Source organism: Chelonoidis abingdonii, chromosome 4 (genome assembly GCF_003597395.2).
Source record: "Chelonoidis abingdonii isolate Lonesome George chromosome 4, CheloAbing_2.0, whole genome shotgun sequence".
NCBI classification, from domain to species: Eukaryota; Metazoa; Chordata; order Testudines; family Testudinidae; genus Chelonoidis; species Chelonoidis abingdonii.
The window spans coordinates 38,584,609-38,603,209 of record NC_133772.1 but is presented as its reverse complement, the minus strand read 5'-3'; the positions used below and the strand labels follow the sequence as shown (position 1 = coordinate 38,603,209).

The window sequence follows — 18,601 nt, the reverse complement described above, 5'->3', positions numbered from 1 at the left end:
ATTAATGGCTATTAGCCAGGATGGGTAAGGAATGGTGTCCCTAGCCTCTGTTTGTCAGAGGGTGGAGATGGATGGCAGGAGGGAGATCACTTGATCATTTCCTGTTAGGTTCTCTCCCTTTGGGGCACCTGGCATTGGCCACTGTTGGTAGACAAGATACTGGGCTGAATGGACCTTTGGTCTAACCCAGTATGGCCATTCTTAACGTTCTTAACTAATTTTTCATTGGTCTGGTGCTTTGGATGTTGTTGCTCTCTCTAATTTCATTAACACTGACTCTTCTTGTAATGCTTCGAAAAACAGGAACAGTACATTTTCTAATGCCATTATTAAAATACTAACATCAAGTGTAGAGTGTGAGTATGATACATTATTTTTGTGAATATTTCTCCTTGTGTTATTAAAAATGCCCCTAGGCCACAGGAGTCTTTTAGTGACCTGAATGTTCATTTAACAGAGGCTACTTGGTGAAATATGTACTGTACAGTGTAGCTGTGTTTAAGATATGATGATTCTTTCCTTAAACTGTCCAACTCAATTTTCCAGGTGTGTCTGCCCAGTCCTTTCTTCATTCTTTTACACTGGCTAGCGCTGCTTTTAATCTACAAGTTGCCACTCCAGGGGTAAGTGTGAGAGAACAGCAATTGACACCAGTACATACTATGATGGTCTGAAAACAACCAATCCTCCATTAATGTATAAACTAGTAATAATGAAAACGTATGGTAGCCCTTTGTTGAGAGAATTCTCATCATCTTTACAGATGAAGGCCCTTGACCTTTAAACTCTTATATACATGCTTAACTTCAATGAGAACACTCATATGCATAGAGATAAACCCATGCATAAGTGCTTGTAGGATTGGGGTCTATAATTATTTAATTAATTAATGTACCAGCATAAAGTCCTTTTGTTTTTTACATTCTAAAGCAGAAGTGGGCAAACTATGGCCCAAGGGCCACATCCAGCCCTCTGGACATTTCAGTCTGGCCCTCGAGGTCCTGCTTGGGAGCATAGTCCAGGGCTTGCTCCGCCCTGGCATTCCAGCCAGGGAGTGGGGTTGGGGGCTTGCCCCTCTCTGCGCAACTCCTGGAAGCAATGGAATGTCCCCCCTGTGGCTCCTACATGTAGGGGCAGCCAGGGGGCTCTGCATGCTGCCCTCGCCCCAAGCACTGTCCCTGCAGTTCCCATTGTCTGGGAACCGTGGGAGCTGGATGGGGGACATGCTGCTGCTTCTGGGAGCTGCTTGAAGTAAGCGCTGCCCAGAGCCTGCATCCCAGATTTCCTCCCGCACTTCAACCCCCTGCCCCAGCCCTGATCCCCTTCCTGTCCTCGAACCCCTCGGTCCCAGCCCGGAGCAACGTCCTGTACCCCTAGCCCCACCCCAGAGCCCACATCACCAGCCAGAGCCCTCATCCCCTTCCACACCCCAGCCCCCAATTTTGTGAGCATTCATGGCCCACCATACAATTTCCATACCAGAAGTGGCCCTCAAGCCAAAAAGTTTGCCCACCCCTGTTCTAAAGGATGTTTCCTGAAATACTGCAAGAATTGTAAAGGGGATCTGCAAAGGGAAAAAACCATAGAGATTGTGCTCTCTTTTTCTTCTTTATGTTGTATAAAGAAGGTTTGAAAAATCAACTTCCTTCTCCCCCTCTCATCCCCTCAGAAAACCCCAACAAAATCTTTGTTGCTTGTTTTGTATACAAGATGTTTTGGTCTTTCTGACTGTGGAAGATTCTGACTAGAGAACTAGGAACATGATGGCATCATAAGAATCAAGATAGTAAAATTTGAGCAATAGAAATGGGAAGGGGGTTTTCAGACTTTTAAAAACTGTTTGACCCAGATTCTCTGCTGAACATAGTTTCTGCTTGGTACAGCCAGGGGAAGCCCTCAGGAAGCCTGTTGCATCTCCCTGATTCTCAGGGTTGATCTGTTCCTGTCCTGGCATAACTTAGAGCAAATGAGGGCAGCTCTAACCTGCATCACTGGCAACAGTCCACAGTGTTTACTACCCCATCTGGGTATAGCCATACGATAACCAGCTCTGGCCATGCTCCTCTGCCTCTGTCCCTATGCTGTGGCGACAGGAGTGTGTGTGTGTTTAGCATAGGAGGCGGGTATGCCATCTTTGCACCAGCTGAGAGTTCCTGTACACTAGAGGAATTCTCAGCTGTCAGATCTGGCTGTTTTCTAGATGACGCAGAGGGACTGGAATTCCTACAGAAAATCTGACCCTTTGTGTTTTTTGCTAACACTTTGACCACGTTAGTCATTGAAGTTAAAGGATGTCTTCATTAAAGATTCTTCGTTTTCATTTAAGATGTTAAAACCTTTAATAAAAACATTGTGTGGGCTTGCACAGGATCAAGGCCTTAAGTTCTGATACTCAGTCTAATATTTCCCTAGCTCGAGTGTATGAATTATTGGAAAAACAAACATGCGTGTAATTGATTGCAAAGTATCAAATGGATCATAAAAGGACAGCTAAGTAACTTTTACATTTAGTCTGGCAAAAAGTACCAGTGTACCACTTCTGTTCAGTTGCACATAATGAAAAGTTGTTTCCCACAGTCCAAACTGAAATTGCTTTCCTGCAAAGTTAATAAGAAAATGACTCACTTTCATTTGGCACTGAGATTTTTGTCTTATTGCCTCAGATACAAACAAGTAAACTGAAATAAAATGTGCTGATCCAACTATCTCTAAATGCATATATAAAAACTAACAACACAGAATTCATTAACTAAAGGGACACTTTCCCCAGTATTGCTCCATCTCTGTGCTCTGTTTACCTTTTCTCATCAGGAAAATCTGGAGTGGACCGTTAAGCCTTATGTAATATCCTTTGGGCTTATTTAAAAATTTAGTTATTCATATCACTTTTATTTTGATTAACAAGTTTTTCAGAAGTTTCTAAATTAGTTTATTGTAAAATACATTGAATTGGATAACTACATATGTCAGGAAACTGATAAAAGGACGTAAATCTGCTCACTTCTGGGTCAGTAGTTCAGATTCATTGTGGGCTAACGGATTAAAAATTGCCATCTGACAAATGCTTGATGTTTTCTCTATTTCTAACAGGATGGAGTTCAAACTTCTGACATCACTCTTGAGAGATTAGTGATAGTTAAGTCTGGTTGCTTGTTGTGTTCCTCACAACAAACAAATGCAACACTTGTAGCTTAAACATCATTTTCCAATACAATAACTGTCATTGATAGTTTTAAAAACATATTAACATGACTAACTACAAAAAATTGAGAAGAGCCAATTGTGTAGAAATTCATGGAAGAGCTTTAGCTCTGTAATAGGCAGAACAGAGTGAAAAAGACTTTTAATGGAAAAACTCACATAATTTGTCAAATTTTCAAATATACAGCCATACTACTGGGAGAGGCCTTTGTCTCTGGATCACCAGTTAAAATCCAGTCCAGGACAGAAGTGACAGAAAATCATTACCATTGTATAACTGAAACAGGTGCATTTCTAACAGGTCACACAAATCTGCATCATAGTTTGGCACTAATCAATACTCTGATTTGTGCCTCTAAAAGGCCAGGGATTAACTGGGCCCTGGAAGATGAAATATCCTCTTCTCAAACAGAGGCCAGGTCTACACTAATAATACTTTGCCAGTATACCTATAGTGGTATACTAGCTTTTGTCAGTATAGCTTATTTCAGACCCCCTGAGCAAAATATATGATACTGGCGAAAACATGTCTACGTTAGAGGCTTTTGCTGGCATAGCACTCCTAACGGACACCTCTGTTCCTACAAAAGTTTGTAGTATAGACCTCCTGTTAGATATGGCTTCTTGATTTCAGGGTAAAGTCATCTTGGAGACAGAAAGACCTTCTTTGTGGGCAAAGAGAGAACTTTTGGTTCCAGTGAGCACTAAAGTCCCCGTAAAAAAGAAACTCCACACACTTAGAAACAAACTAAACAAAAAACTGTTTAGTGATATTAACCACTATCTTTGAACAATGATTCAACTAGGGGAAGCTAATTGACTTTGTTGATGTGAATGAGAGCAACATGCGTTGGATACAGGACTTCCGAATGAAATCTTATGCAAATCCTGCCAAGTTGGAGTCAATTGATGGTGAGTATCTTTGAGGTTAGCCTTTTATGTCTCCTCTCTATATTGTGAAAATAAATGCTTCTGAGTGCTAAACCTGTGGGAAGAAAGGAGCAAAAAATGTGATGGGACCTGTGTTTTTGGAGATGGTCTGTCAACTTGCAGAATGGGCATCACTGTTGTCTTCCCACTCTAATTGCTCTAGCTATTCCTTGTTAAAATTGTCTGGAGAAGCTGCATCAATCATCTGTTGCAAACGGACTGCATAAGTAATCACTGGGACAAAAACTACAGGAAGAGATGAAACTATAAAATTTCTTTGCTTCTGTTTTTATTAACATGTGTACTCAGCACTGTTGAGGCAGAATATGCCTAACAGAGTACTTTCCCCCAAGCACTTACAATATAAAGGCACGTGGATGCAGTGCAATAGAATACAGGAAAATTACTGAGTGTGTTGTAGCTAGATGAACTGGGTCTTTAAGAAAATTTATTAAGGAAGAGTGGGAGAAGGTTTATGATATGCAAAATGATAGGGTTGTTCGTGAAAGAAGATTTAAAGTCAGGAGAGGGCAAAGAAGTCAAAAGGATGGATAAGAAGAGAAGCTTATACACTGTGGAAGAAGCATGAGGGGGCTGTAAAGTCAGACTAAGGAACTGATGTAGGCAAGAAGTGAGATGGGGCAGAGCCTTGTTGGAAATGAGGACCAGGAGCTTGAATTTATCTTTCTCATCATGGATTTTGCCATGCATTTCAGCCAAGATATGGGGCCTGTCTAGGTATTGCAGCGGACCTCTACTCCCTAATGTAGATTGGGAATAAGCACTAGGCTTGAGATGTCTTTCCCATGATTGAATCAAAGTTGTGCTAAAAAATTCTCACTCTTAAACAGAGGTGTGGTTTGGGTTTTTTCTTTTGTTTGCTTTTGGGTTTTTTTGCATCTTAATTTTTTTCTTAGCATGTCATGGGCAAGCAGTGAAGACATTAGACTAATAAAAAGCCAATATTTTGGCGACATACATTTGCTCCTAAAGAAAGGGTACACTAACCTAGGCATACTGGTAACTATGGGGTCAATTAAAGGGCTTCTGCTATAGCAGAAGGAAGAATGGTAAATCTTTGGTTTGTTAAGAATATCTCTTTCTCCTTCCCAAGCTCTGGACTTTATAGTGAGCCACATAGATATTTTATTTTTATTTAATTTCTTTGGTATATGTTTTTATATATTGTAGTATGTGACTGACTTTTTTGTGGAGTAGTTTTTGTTTTGTCAAATAAATGTTGGAAAGAAATCATACTCAGATATTTTTGCCTGTTAGTATGGTCCAAACTTGTATTATTCTCTCTTCCTGACTAGGTGCTAGATATCATGCCCTGTTGATTCCTAACTGTCCTGGGGCTTTGACTGACCTTGCAAACAGTGGATACCTAGCTAGGATATTGCAGCACTTCAGCAATGAGAACAGTAGGTAAACCCTATTGGGGATCTTTAATAAAATCCAGAGTCTGTATGTAATTCATTACTTCATTGTTGGTCCATGCAAAAGTCCATTTATCTTGCAGTGATCACTTGTAGGCATTGTAATGGAAGAAGTGGTGATGGGACCAGCAAACTTCAAATTACTTACACAGCTGGAAGAGTGCAGCAGCATCAGAACTGGGAAACTGCTCTAGATCAGTGTGTCCTTTCACTTAAAAAATAGCAAAACCTTCCTTGTGAAAAGAGATAAAAATAAGATGTTTTGAATGCTTTTGAGAGTGAGAAGAGAATTGCTCTGCCTTACCAATGTCCAAAACTGGAGTGATGCTCCCTGTGAGTTAGATGGAACTCTTAGTTCATAGCCAGTTGCACAGTATTCCAGAATCCTCTTCAATAAGTTCCTCATTCTGCAAGGAATCACACATGTGCTTTAATTTAAGCACTTGAGTGTGAATAGCGCTGTTGGAACTACCTCTGTTAAGCACATATGTAACTCTGAAGGATTGGTCCCTAATGTCGTAAATTGGTGCACAGAGAAAACAGTAAAGTCAAAGAGAATGCAAACAATGCCTCATAACATTGTTTTCAGAAAGGTAATATACAGTACCTTAAAGGATATTATTTTGCCTGTTCTAACTTTCAGGATATTTATAATTAAATGAATTTCTTAATTCTCTTTGTTTTTTAGAGCCTATTTGTGCTGTGGGACATGGAGTTGCTGCTTTATGCTGTGCCACAAATGAGGATAAATCGTGGGTATTTCAGGGATACAGCCTGACGGGGGTAGGTACTGTGAAGCAAACTTCTCCCAAAGTGAGGACTTCACTGTGCATGGGGCAGTGTAATTTAGTGTGGTAGTGCCAGGGATTTTGGTGTCTTAAGAGACTTTGGGCCAAATGAAAATAATCAGTCTGACATGTTCAACAACTTGTTATTCAAGAGCTGCAGGACTGTCATTGGCAAGGGTGCCATAGGCCAGGATGGTGATCTGTGTAGGGGCCCAAGACTGCATGTGAGGGCTCTGCTGCAATTCAGCCTTGCTCTGGTGAGTGCTGTCAGTCTCAGTATTTAATAAATACCAAATGAAGGTGATAAAACCTCTCTGGCTGATAGTTCATGGCTTTAATACTGTGGTTATTCAATTTGGTGCCATAACACTGCTCTTGAATTTTATTTCTGTGAATGATTTTTACACGTTAAAGGAATCTAACTCAGAGCTATTTGTACAAACTAAAAGAAATTCAAACTCAGGCTGCCATTATTGATCTCTTGCTTATCCTGTTGTGCTGCTAGGCTGTAATGTCTCAGATCACCCACAGACTGTCACCTATCTATGCAGGCTCTATACTCATTTGTCAATAAAATGCATAATGAACATTTTTAATGCAACTTAAAGGGGAGAGAGAGAGCTCAGTGATTTGAGCATTGGCCTGCTAAACCCAGGGTGGTGAGTTCAGTCCTTGAGGGGGCTACTTAGGGATCTGGGGAAAAATCAGTACTTGGTCCTGTAGTGAAGGCAGGGGGCTGGACTCATTGACTTGTCAGGGTCCCTTCCAGTTCTGTGAGATAGGTATATCTCCATATATTATTATTAACTTTTGTAGTTGAAAATTTAAACACACAGTCAGGAAATTAAAAGTTATGGTTTCCTCAGGAGCTGTAACGCGGACTCCTGGTGCATATATATTTGATACCACAGTATATGCTGATACTTTTAATGTAATATGTGCATTGTGGCCTAAGTATTGTCATTAAAGATGCAGATTTGTTTAAAATGATGATGCAGTTGTACATTAAAATGTGCAATCAGACACAAACACTGTGTCCTGCACGGAATCCAAGTAACTGGGCTCTGCAGTTTAGAGATCACGATTAGGCGACATTTCAGTGGGGTTAATCTCTTGCATGTTGTTTACTGGATCCAGGCATATATTTTCTGCTGTTAAATTAGTTGTCAGTATCATGCTGTTGTGTGAATGCAGAATTGGGAAGTTCCTTTATATCATGGTTGAATGGGCTGACCCCAAAAGCAGCAAAGTGGAGAGCTATCTTTTTACCTCCCTTTTGCCAGCACTGCAGGTAAAAGTGCCACAGCAGTAGCTAACAGAAGGCAGATCGCTCATGGGACAGGATAAAGGGCTTGTCTGATAATCTTTTGTTTAAGAAAAAGTACGTCTTATGTGTGATGATTTTGTGTGCATGAATGGTTGAGTGTGAACACCTTCTAGACCATAAAGAACTGAAGGTCAGGCTGTGTTTTATTTGAAAGGTAATTTTTCTCACATTTGCATTAAGGTCTTGGATTGGTTCTGTGACGCCCAATGTCATGATTTGAGAATTGTTAATGTACCTGCCTCCCCATCGTGGGTTACCTTCTTGTTTGTGTGGTGTATTTATTTTAACTTTATAAAGTGCTAGGGTTCAAAAATATCCCCATGTGGATTCCATTAAGATACAACACGATAGGAAAACTAACACCTGTGTGAGTAAGCAAGCAGATGTAATGTACAATGTGTCAGGCTGGAATAGCACCATGTCTTGGGGTGTTACAAATCATGAGGTGGAGTCAAATGCCTTTTAACATCCAGAATTACAGAATTCCAGCTAAACATATTCATGGAGTATTTCACTGTAGCTATAAAATGGCCCCAAGCTTTCTAGCTTTTTACAAAACAACGTAGTCTGTAATTCCATCCCAATTTATCATGTTTTGTGGGTACAAAGCTTTGCTTATCTCTTCTTGTAGGTGATTATGCTGGATTTAATGCTGATAGAGGTCAAGTAACAAACTTTTATCAGAGAGAGCTTTCTATTACCATTATTGCAAAACAACTTGAAAGTAATCAATTGGAAGTTTACTTAAGTGGAATTATATTTATAATTAGAGAACTTGAGAGTGCATTGGTATAATGCAGTTCTCAGTCAACTATTGTTTTCTCGGAAGCTTCTCTCCTGGTTTCTGGGCATGATGTTCTACTCCTTCCCTGACACTGGCCGACTGTTGTCACCTCTCATTATTTAAGATTTGCGGAGACTGCAGAATCAGAGGAGGGAGAAGAGCAGAAAAACCCATGACATCCTCTAGGGACATTGCTTTGCTATTCAAATTAAGTGTGACGTTCTCAGATAGTGCCAACACCAAATCCAAAAATAGACAGAAGCCTCAAATTCTTAGTCATATACTGTTGGTGCCACTATGAGGTACTTGTGTGCTTAACCTTTTTATGCAGACTGAGAATGACTCCCATGAGTCAGTTTGCTCCCTAATTTGGATATCTGTAGGATATTGGATATTTTGGGGTTTGGGTTTTATTTTTTAACTACTCCAAAAATAACTTCAGTTGCATGTTTTTATTTAAAATTTTTTGGAAGAAGGAAGTGGGTAGAAGAATAGATTGTGACCGAATATTTTCCTTACTGGTTTTGATCGGATTTGTCTTATGTAAAAGCTAAGCAGATTTATCTTGTTCTCCTGTTTTTTTTCCAGCCCTCTGTGTATGAGCTGATAAAGCAGCCCAGTTTTGCCAGTTTGTCCATTATTGTGGAGGACTTTGTGAAAGATTCTGGAGCTACTTTTAGTGGTATGTCACTTTCTGATTGTTAGCCCTTCATGTCTTGTGAAAGAGCTTTTATATCGGGGTTGGCAAACTACAGCCCACAGGCTGGATCTGGCTTGTTGGGGCGCTGGATCTGGCCCGTGGGATTGCCACCCCTGTGGCACAGCGGGGCTAAAGCGGGCTCCCTGGCTCCAGCCTGGCGCCGCTACCGAAGTGGCCGGCACCATGTCCCTGTAGCCCCTGAGAGAGCAGGGGGCAGAGGGCTCTGTGCGCTGCCCTTGTCTGCTGGCACTGCCCCCTGCAGCTCCCATTGGCCAGGAATGGGGAACCACAGCCAATGGGAGCTTTAGGGGAGGTACCCCCAGGCGAGGGCAGGAGGGCAGTGTGCAGAGCCCTCTGCCTCCTCCCCCGCCCCCCCCCCCCCCCCCCCAGTACTGCAGGGATGTGGTATCGGCCACTTCTGGGAGCAGCACAGGGCAGGCAGGGAGCCTGCCTTAGCCCGCTGCGCACTGCTGCCACCCCAGAGCCACTCAAGGTAAGTGGCGGTGGGCCAGAGCCCACACCCCCACTCTCCCTGCTCTGAGCCTCCTGCTGCACCTCTCCTGCACCTCAACCCCCTACCCTGAGCCCTCTGCCGCACCCCACAGCATTTCTGCACCCCAAGATCCTGCCCTAAGCCCCCAAACCCCTGCCCTGAGCCCCCTGCAACACCCCACACCATTCCAGCACCCCAACCCCTTGCCCTGAGCCCCCTCGTACACCCCGCACCCCTCCTGCACCCTAACCCCTTGTCCTGAGCCCCCTCTGGCACCCCAAACCCCTGCCCCAGCCCTACATTCATGGCCCCGCATGCAATTTCCCCACCCAGATGTGGCCCTTGGGCCAAAAAGTTTGCTCACCCCTGTTTTATACCTTTGCTACACATGTGAGAAGGACCATTACAGAATGTGCTCTTACACTCTGTTAAATTAAAATGCAACACATGCTAAAAGAGCCTGGAAAGTTAAAAATGTTTTTCCTTTATTGCTGCTAATCAAGCCTTTTGTGTGTTTAAATAGCAGCTTTCTCCTTTCTAATTAGCTGCCTCTTCCTGATTAGTTCAGTAATGATATTCCAGCATCTGATGTCACAGTCACTTCCATGGTGACTACTTGTGATGTCATACAGATTTGGCTCAAGCTTTACTGAGTGGATTGAGCAGCAGGAGGAGTATGTTCAGAACTAAGCCATTTATACCCACCCATGCATTTGGATTATCATCATCAGTTGTCAGGAAGGGAGTGGAATACAGAAAAAGAATGACAGTTTAATGGAATTTCATAAAATAGTATGTAAAAAAGTTTCATCAAGGACAAAAGATCAAAGAGGTTGGTGAAATACCAACATGTTATCCTGATATACTGGTATTTGCTAGTATTTTCACTGGACAGAAAATCTGTATCATTGCAGGCTCTTTGTAAGGCAGTGATTGCTAACCTTGGTTTCTTCCATGAGAGGTATTTATAATGCATTGCATGGGTGAATGGAAGCTAAAGAAATGCACTTCAAAATTTGTTTCCTAGGATAGCCTCATGAAATACCCAGGGAACTTGATAGAGGACTGGTACAAATAAAGGGCCAATCTGTCCATCGTTCCATGCGGGCAATTCCTGTTGAAATCCTCAGGAAGCTTTGATTGGAGGGTCAGGTTTATCTCTATCTTGTAGACAGCTCAGCATATCAATTAGTCACCAAACACTATGTCTATTTGAAAACGTTAACTTCTGTACTGCAGTCTCATTGGATGCGTGAAATAGAAATTATGAAGCAGTGTCCATTAACATCAGTATTTGAATATTTTTCTCTGATTCAGCCAGCAAGCCAGATGCCATACACATAGTTGTGGACAGGCACCTTGTTACAGGACAGAATGAGAATTCCACTGTTATAGCAGTCCAGAACCTTATTAATCTCTGCAATGGCAGGTGAGGAAATATGGGTAAAGGACAGTGGGAATGGATTCTTTGACCAGAAATGTTTATATTTCAGGAATAACTCTGAATAGTGCCACAAAGATGACAATTTTTCTGCTATAACAGCAGAAATAAGAGTCTTTTTAAATGGTAGTTTAACTACATGTTTTGTCTCTTGTGTCTTAATTTCCTTTTACTAACAGCATTTTTGACTTAGTTATTGGGTTTGAAATGCACAGCTACACACGCAGACTGATAAAGGGAAATATGGAATTTGGGTTCACTCAGTCTTTTCATTAGGAGAAATTAATCTTTTATGTGTAAATTCTTAGTGTCACAGTTTCAGGGGAACGTCACCTGTATTCCCCCCATCCACGGTCCGCTCCAAGGGTTCCCACTTGGGTATCATGTTTCCAGCTGCCACTTGTGTCTGGGCAGGGACTCTTGTCCCACTGCCTTCTGACCAGGGGTTTTTAGAGCTGCATAGCTCTCCTGCCTGACACTCTGATATCACCAGCTAGCCAATATGTCTAAAGGCCAGCACCTGTGCTTTGCTTTCTCACTTAGGGCTATGAATAGTTTATTGACAACAGTTAAAAATTATCACACAGTTCTTGCTAAGCAAGCACCTTTATTATTAAGGTAAAAGCATTGCAGTAAAAACATAATAAAAGCAATACACGGATTTAAACATACCAGGAGTCAACCATCAATTTTATTGGACCCTTGTAGGCCAAAATCATTCCAATCCTTTCACAAGGGTTGGGGGTCTTCCTTGGAGATAAGCTTCTGTCCATTTGCTGAATCAGAAAGAAGCCCTGTGTTAGTTCAAGCTCATCCTTTTATACCAAAACCTTGTCTCTTAGGCCTTGTCTACACTACTAAGTTTTGCCACCAAAAACTGCCTTTTGGTGACAAAAGAGCAAGAGTGCACACACGACAATGGGACTTTTGTTGTGAAAAACGCCCGGTTTTGGTGACAAAAAACTTCCATTCCTACAAGAGACTTTTATCTTTTCCCCTCCCTTTTTTGTCGACAAAGAGTCAGTGTAGACACTGCTGATTATTTTTGTCGACAGAACTGGCTTCCGCCAGTATCCCACAATGCCTACCCTAATTGCTCTGCTCAGTGTTTTGATCTCTGCTGCCTTGCAGGCATGCGCCCCTCCCCTTTCAGTGCTCCAGGAAGTATCTGTGGGCTGCTCCGCTTGAAGAACAAAATGCAAATAATTGGAATGCTCCTGTTCTGCCTGGCACTAGGAACACAGCAGCATGGCATGGAGAGCTCACAGAGCTGCTCATGATGCTGCTCTCGGCAGCTGAGGGGGCTGTGGGAGAATTCGGAGAGAATCCCAAAATGCGCAGTGATCAGCTCTTCCTTCCCACAACACTGCACTGTGGGATACATACCCAAGGTGCATTGCTCACCCTGTCGATGATGGTGCCCCCAGTGTGGACAAGATCTGTTGACAGACTGAGCAAGTGTGAACACCCTGTGGCGACTTTTGGGTGTCAACAAGTTTTGTCAACAAAACTTGGTAGTGTAGATAAGCTCTTAATCTCTGGAAAACTCATCATGGGCCAGTATATGCAAACCACCATAGGGGCAGTACCTTTCTAAAGTTGTTTAGTCCTAGTGACTCACTGGTTTTAAGTTTCTGTAGGAGCTGCGGTAACCCTCCACCATGGAGAAGAACACAATTATGAATAAACCATTTGTAAATTTACTACAGTGTCCCCCCAAAATACTGCATGGGATTGCAAGATCTGTCACACTTTGAACTTTGATAACTTAGTATTTGGGCAGCTCCATATATTGTGTATAGTAGGAACAAACAGATTTCAGATATTTGTTAATAGGTTGGTGGTTTAATATGTTTTATTTCTTGGATCTGCCAATATGAAAGACTGCAAATAACAAAAATGTGGATGGGATTAGGTGAATATCAGAAGTTCCCTTCTAGCTGTGGGCTAGCTAGCCATGTCATGCTGTTGGATGTGTTTCATTCAGCAGGAAATGAAGGAGCTGACCTCCTTGTAGCTGGAATGGATGAAGAGCCAGAGAGACTGAAGATTTTCTTGTCTGTGAATGGGATGTCTTGCTGATGAAGAGGGCCATCAGCACTTCTGTTGACTCTGTGATCATGAAGAAGCAGTACCAATGTACATGCAGAGTGGATAAAGCTTGTGAACAAGAAAGCATTTACGTGTGTCACTCCTTAAACATGATCCTGAAATAGTCTCACTTATCTTTCTGGTAGTGAAACTTTTCTTGCAGATTTTCTTCCCCCTGCCCTTGAAAAAAGAGGTTTCTACATTTTACATGGGAAAACATCCTAAAAAGAGCATATATATTTATAGTATCAACACTTCTCCTTATGCTAAAGGGCAGAGATCCCCCAGGGCTATATGATGTCAGCCCTTAGTTGGGAACCTGATAATTCAGCTCCATAGCAAAACAGTTCTGGAATACTCTCAATTTAGGTCCATTCATTTATCAGCTGGTGCCTGTGGTTCAAATATCAAACTCCACAATTAATGCTGCATTGAATTGCAGTTTGAAGTCTATTCTAGACCTCTGTCCAATGAGTCACAAAGTTGGCTCCAGACTCTCTAAATGGATTTTTGAAAGTGTGACAGATTTGAGATATAAAGAAAAATGCTTAGATAAATCCTGCATGAGTGCAACTTGAACAATTGAGTCTGAAGCAGCTCGCCTTGATGATACCATTGACATAATGTGCTCTTTTCTCATTGTGTATTCAGGTTAATGCACTTCTTTAAAAAATCTGCTCAAAGGTTGTTTTAAAGGACCCTCTAAAAAGTCATTTGCAGTACTGTCTTGTGCAGCATGTATTATGAATTTGTATTGTTTGGATTGTCAGAAATATTGATCTCTGGCAAGTACAGTGTGATTGTCTGTTCTTGGAATTAATTTTATTACAGAAGTAAAAATCTAGAAATGAATTTACTTGGACCAAATAGATTTCATCCTGCACGTAGTTTCTTAGTAGATCAGTGACTCATTCTCTTTGCATTTCATACTGAGCATGTTATTTGTTCCTTTCCATCCATTTAAAAAATGAAAGGGACCGTCAGCCCACGAAGAAGGGTTTTCCCTCCACCTTAGTCCTAACCATGTGAAAGCTGTTGCCAGAAGGTGGATGCATTCATGGTTGGTTTTTTTTCATGACTGAAATTGAGACCACCCTTTTCTGCAGTATTCTCTAGGGAGCAGGACTCATGAAGTTTCTCCTGGTTTCATTTTTTCTTAAAGGGAGCATGAGATGCTGTAATCATAGTCATCTGGCAGACCAGCCTTGTTTCCTTTTCTGAGGGGAAATGTTTATTAGCTCTACTTCCTCTCAGAACTGCTGGGTGACTTTAAATAATTTGCCATGGGGGTTTCTAGGCTTTCTGTCTGTGTTATAAACTGAAGCCCTGCTTTTAGATTTGCACTTATGATGGAAATGTTGGTTAAATCTTCATCCCTGTCAGCTTCTGTCAAGGATTTTCTTTTAGTTTCTTCTCTGCTGCCAGAACATATGTCTCAGCTGCAGTTTTTGGTGAACCATCCAGTGAAATGATGTGAAACATCTATTTCAGTAGCAAGTAGAGGTGGGGCAGTATGGGACAGCTTCTGAAAGCCAGCAACAGTTGATGTAAGCAACACAGTATCTACACTCACGCTGCATCAACTTAACTACATCGCCATTGACTCGACACCTCTCATGGAGGTGGAGTTAAGTCAGTGTAATGGGCCAGTTATGTCTGTGGGAGTGAAATTTTACTGTAGATGCTTACATAAGTCAGCGTAAGCTGTTTTGTGTCTACCTAACTCTAGAATAGACCAGGACAGAGATTGGGGTCCCATTGTGCTGGGTGACGTACTCACACAGAGCAAGACAGAGGCTCTGCCTCAAAGAACTTACAGTCTGAATAGACAACAAAACCCTATTCACTAGACCAGAGGTTCTCAAACTGGGAGGCAGGCCCCGGGGGCGGGGGCAGCACATGAGCAGTTTTAGGGAGGAAAAAGACTTACAGCGCACATTTTACCCACAGCAATGAATAACTAGCAAAGCTGATCCTCCAGACATTGTAGCTCCTCAGATGGCACTGTGAATTTGACTCTAGATGGCACTGTTCATATTTATGGGTTTCTGTTAACTTTGCATCATACAAAGTTGTTGCCATCTGTATATCAATCTGTTCGCTACGACACTGCGTGCACATTTAATTGTAAGCATCAAGCACAATCGCTGTTTTGCTTTTGCTCTTATTACAATGGATCATTGGCTCTGTTTGAATCAAAGCCTTACTGTTTTTAATATTTAAGTGAGAGCTGCATATTAGGGGGTGGTTGTTTTTTTTATCGGTGTGTATGTGTACTTGTGTGGCGGGAGGAGGGGGCATAAACTACTACAAACACAAAGAAGGGGAGTGCGATCAAACAAGTTTGAGAAATACTGCACCAGCCTACGCTACCTCCCATCTCTCTCTAGAATGTTCCCAGCTTTGATAGTCCATATTCCTGCCTCTCCCTTCATCTCTTCCCCCCCCCCCCCCCGCTCCCATTTAAAAGCAGTTGAGAGACACCTAGTTCTCTAAGAGCAGGAAACTGAAAGTTGCTCTCAAGACCCAATCTTTTCTGCTTTTATTTTTCTTAACTGAAACATTTAGAGGCCAGCAGAGACGACTTGTTATTTCACCTAGAATTAGAGTCCCAAGTACTATTTTTTTCCCCAGTGGCAGCTTGAACTAGAAGTGTGATGGCAATAACTTGTGGTTTTCAAAGCACAAAGTGAAACCTAATTCAAAATAGCTTTTGATTGGATTTTGGTAGTAAACTGGGTTCTATTTCAAGCTGTGCCTTGGGCTTCCTACCTGATTTTGTGCAAACTTATTAACATCTCAGTTCCCCCTCTGAAACAAGGGACTTACAACCACGTTGCTATCTCACGGGAGTGCTGAGGCTTGATTCCTAATTGGCAATGTGTTTGGTGACCCTTGGCTTGAAGATGCTAGATGAGCTCAAAGTATTAAAAAGGTAACTATCCATCGTAACACTTTCAGTTGTAGCTGCTGATCTATTTCTTTTGCCTCTTGTGACTATCTATTAAACTTTGTATGCACCTGTACGAGGAAGTTTTCCAGGTTAATCATTGTAAAAAATGTGTATGTTAACTGTACTACCTAATATTTTTGAGTGCCTCCTTGTTCTCACATTATGGAACTAGAAGAGGCATCTTCCCTATATTTCATTATTCCCTCTCGTGTGCCCTTTTTCTGTCTGATCTAAAAAGTCCCCATATTGGAGCCATTTTTATTGCAAAGCAGGGAGTAGGCATTTCATGCCGGCTGATGCATAATGTCTGCTTGCGCTGTCTGATGAAAAAAGAACATTGGCTGTTTGGTAGTGACCTGATTTCTAATAGCAAAGTAAGTAAGTGATTTTGAGAAGGAATCCTTCACCCTAATGTGCATGGTGGACTACCAAGTGATAGCCTTAGAAATTTTAGTGACAAATAGTGAACGACTGACGCTGACGCTATTTTTAAAAAATACAGTTTTCATATGATACGACCAGTTTAAACTCAGGGCTGTAGACAGTGCTAGGTTGACAGAAGAATTCTTCCATCTACCTAGGTACCTCCTCTCAGGGAGGTGCATTTACTACTACAGTGATGGAAGAACCCCTCCTGTCACTGTAGTGAGTGTCTATACTGGGGTGGAAAGAATGTCAGGCTGTCTTACAAAACATGTCCAGAGAGCATGTTAGCTTTGGGAGGAGTCTTCCTGTTCTTTGGTCACTGGATAAAAGGACACTAGCTTCTGCTGAGTGGAGCAATGAAAGGGGTAACAGGGTGAAAAAGGGGTAAAGGTAACTGCACAAAGGAAGCTGCGGATACTGTTTGGCTCAGGCTTTTTTAAATTTTGGAAGAAATCCTGGACTGAGAAAACATTGCAGTGATTTCAGATGGTGAAATATATTTGATTTATTTAGAAATGTGGTTGCTATATCATTGCATTACTAAAATATGTTAGAGTGAACATTGTTACAAAAGTTAGTGCCATTTATCCCCTCCTCTCCCTCACACATACCAGAACACAGAGAGCTGATGTCACTTTTAATCAGCTTCTATCTCCTGACACACACTCCGGTCCCCTCGCCCCTGGAGGGGCTGATAGTCTCAAAGTTACAGTTTTCATAATTGAAGAACTATTGGAAAATGTTTTGAAAACAGCAACATGTCTCTTGAATTTGCTTCTCAAATGCATATATGGTATGTTCTTGGCACCAAAACTACTGTCGTGTTTAACATTCCCATTCATTTTGAAATTAGTTAAATGCAAACAAAGTTGAAGTACAGGCACAGAGAAAGAAACGAAAACTTAAGTCATTGTTATGTGCCCAGCTATTGGAGCATCTCTCAGCTGTCCCTCATTTAGTCCCAAAGTTAAACATGTGCCACACAAATATGGCATCCCCCTCATTTTATTGTTGAAAGTGTATTTACATCAGACATAAATAATCATGAAACTGCGGTTGTGGAAAGAGTGTTGCTAAAAAAAAAAAAAATATCCCATGGCATTTGAAGTTTCCTGCCTGAATAATTTTTGTCCCTTTTTGAATCTGCCACACGTTGTTATGCAGAGTATTGTTCTGTGTTTGGGTCTTGGCAGGTTGAGAAGTATGCATAGTAGGCATCTCAGCTCTTGCATCCAAGCAGCAACCTTTATTATGTGTGTCAAGTTTCCATCAGTAGAGACTTAAATTTGTCCCTATGCCTCACAAATAGCAAGTGTACTTTTAATATTGTAAAAATGTCAAAAAACAGTGCCAGTGTCACTCTAAAGAAAAGGCTCTTGCATTGTCTGAACGTATCCTGTTTTTTTGTTATTTCTTAGTGTGGGTCTTGTTCTCACACTTGGACTTCACCAAATTGAGAGGTGGATACTGAATAATAACTTTCAGTGTGTATTTCCATCTTTTTCTCAGTTTAAAATTAGACTTGTAATACCTCTTAAAATCCAGTTTTCTTTTGGCTTATTGGCATACTAAAACACAGCTGCAGACATTGTAGCAGCCCTGCAAATGTAAAAGACACTTACTTTGCCCAAGGCAGTGCCTCACCTGAACAAAGAAACGTTTGATTCCACTGCAATGGTAGTTGAGACATCTGCTAACACTGTAACTGTCCCTTTGTGGAATGAAGAAAATTGAACTCTTCCATAGTCATTTTATTGCTGCTTTGGATCTGGTATGGGGTTAGTTATCAAGTGGCTTTAGAATTCCTCTCAAAATGCCCTTTGCCGTGATAGTCTCATATTCTTAGGGATACATTCCTGTATGGCACCCCCACAAAGGACTTCTTCAACAGCAGAAAGACGATACACACCACTGTGCAGCCCAGCACTATCCCAACCACTAAGGCAGTGTAGTTGGTACCTGCAAGGAGGAGGGAGAGGAGGCAGATGTGATAAATGTATTCAGGAACCTCCAGGGGAGAACCATCAG

The 18,601-nt window shown here is 41.7% G+C and overlaps 1 protein-coding gene across 3 annotated transcripts; it reads left to right on the top strand.

Moving 5' to 3' along the window:
* The first annotated feature begins 549 nt into the window (after positions 1-549).
* Positions 550-14,046, top strand: GATD1 (glutamine amidotransferase class 1 domain containing 1). 3 transcript variants are annotated; one of them, XM_032804174.2, is made up of 7 exons: positions 551-623; positions 4,008-4,113; positions 5,448-5,555; positions 6,259-6,353; positions 9,058-9,151; positions 10,980-11,091; positions 13,094-14,046. In XM_032804174.2, the coding sequence occupies exons 2-7, from the start codon at positions 4,047-4,049 to the stop codon at positions 13,098-13,100; spliced, it is 483 nt and encodes a 160-aa protein (XP_032660065.1). In that variant the 5' UTR covers positions 551-623; positions 4,008-4,046; the 3' UTR covers positions 13,101-14,046. The 3 variants fall into 3 exon arrangements, with proteins under 3 accessions (XP_032660072.1, XP_032660065.1, XP_074921174.1); XM_075065073.1 differs by having other exon boundaries at positions 13,091-14,046; XM_032804181.2 differs by lacking the exon at positions 13,094-14,046 and having other exon boundaries at positions 550-623; positions 10,980-11,095.
* The last annotated feature ends 4,555 nt before the right edge of the window (positions 14,047-18,601 follow it).

What these genes read in the sequence shown, in the direction of transcription:
- GATD1 (XM_075065073.1), top strand. Translation starts at nt 4,047, where the DNA reads ATGCGTTGGATACAGGACTTCCGAATGAAATCTTATGCAAATCCTGCC. An exon ending in CAAGTTGGAGTCAATTGATG is followed by an intron (nt 4,114 to 5,447) that starts GTGAGTATCTTT and finishes CTTCCTGACTAG; the next exon opens with GTGCTAGATATCATGCCCTG. An exon ending in GCACTTCAGCAATGAGAACA is followed by an intron (nt 5,556 to 6,258) that starts GTAGGTAAACCC and finishes TTTGTTTTTTAG; the next exon opens with AGCCTATTTGTGCTGTGGGA.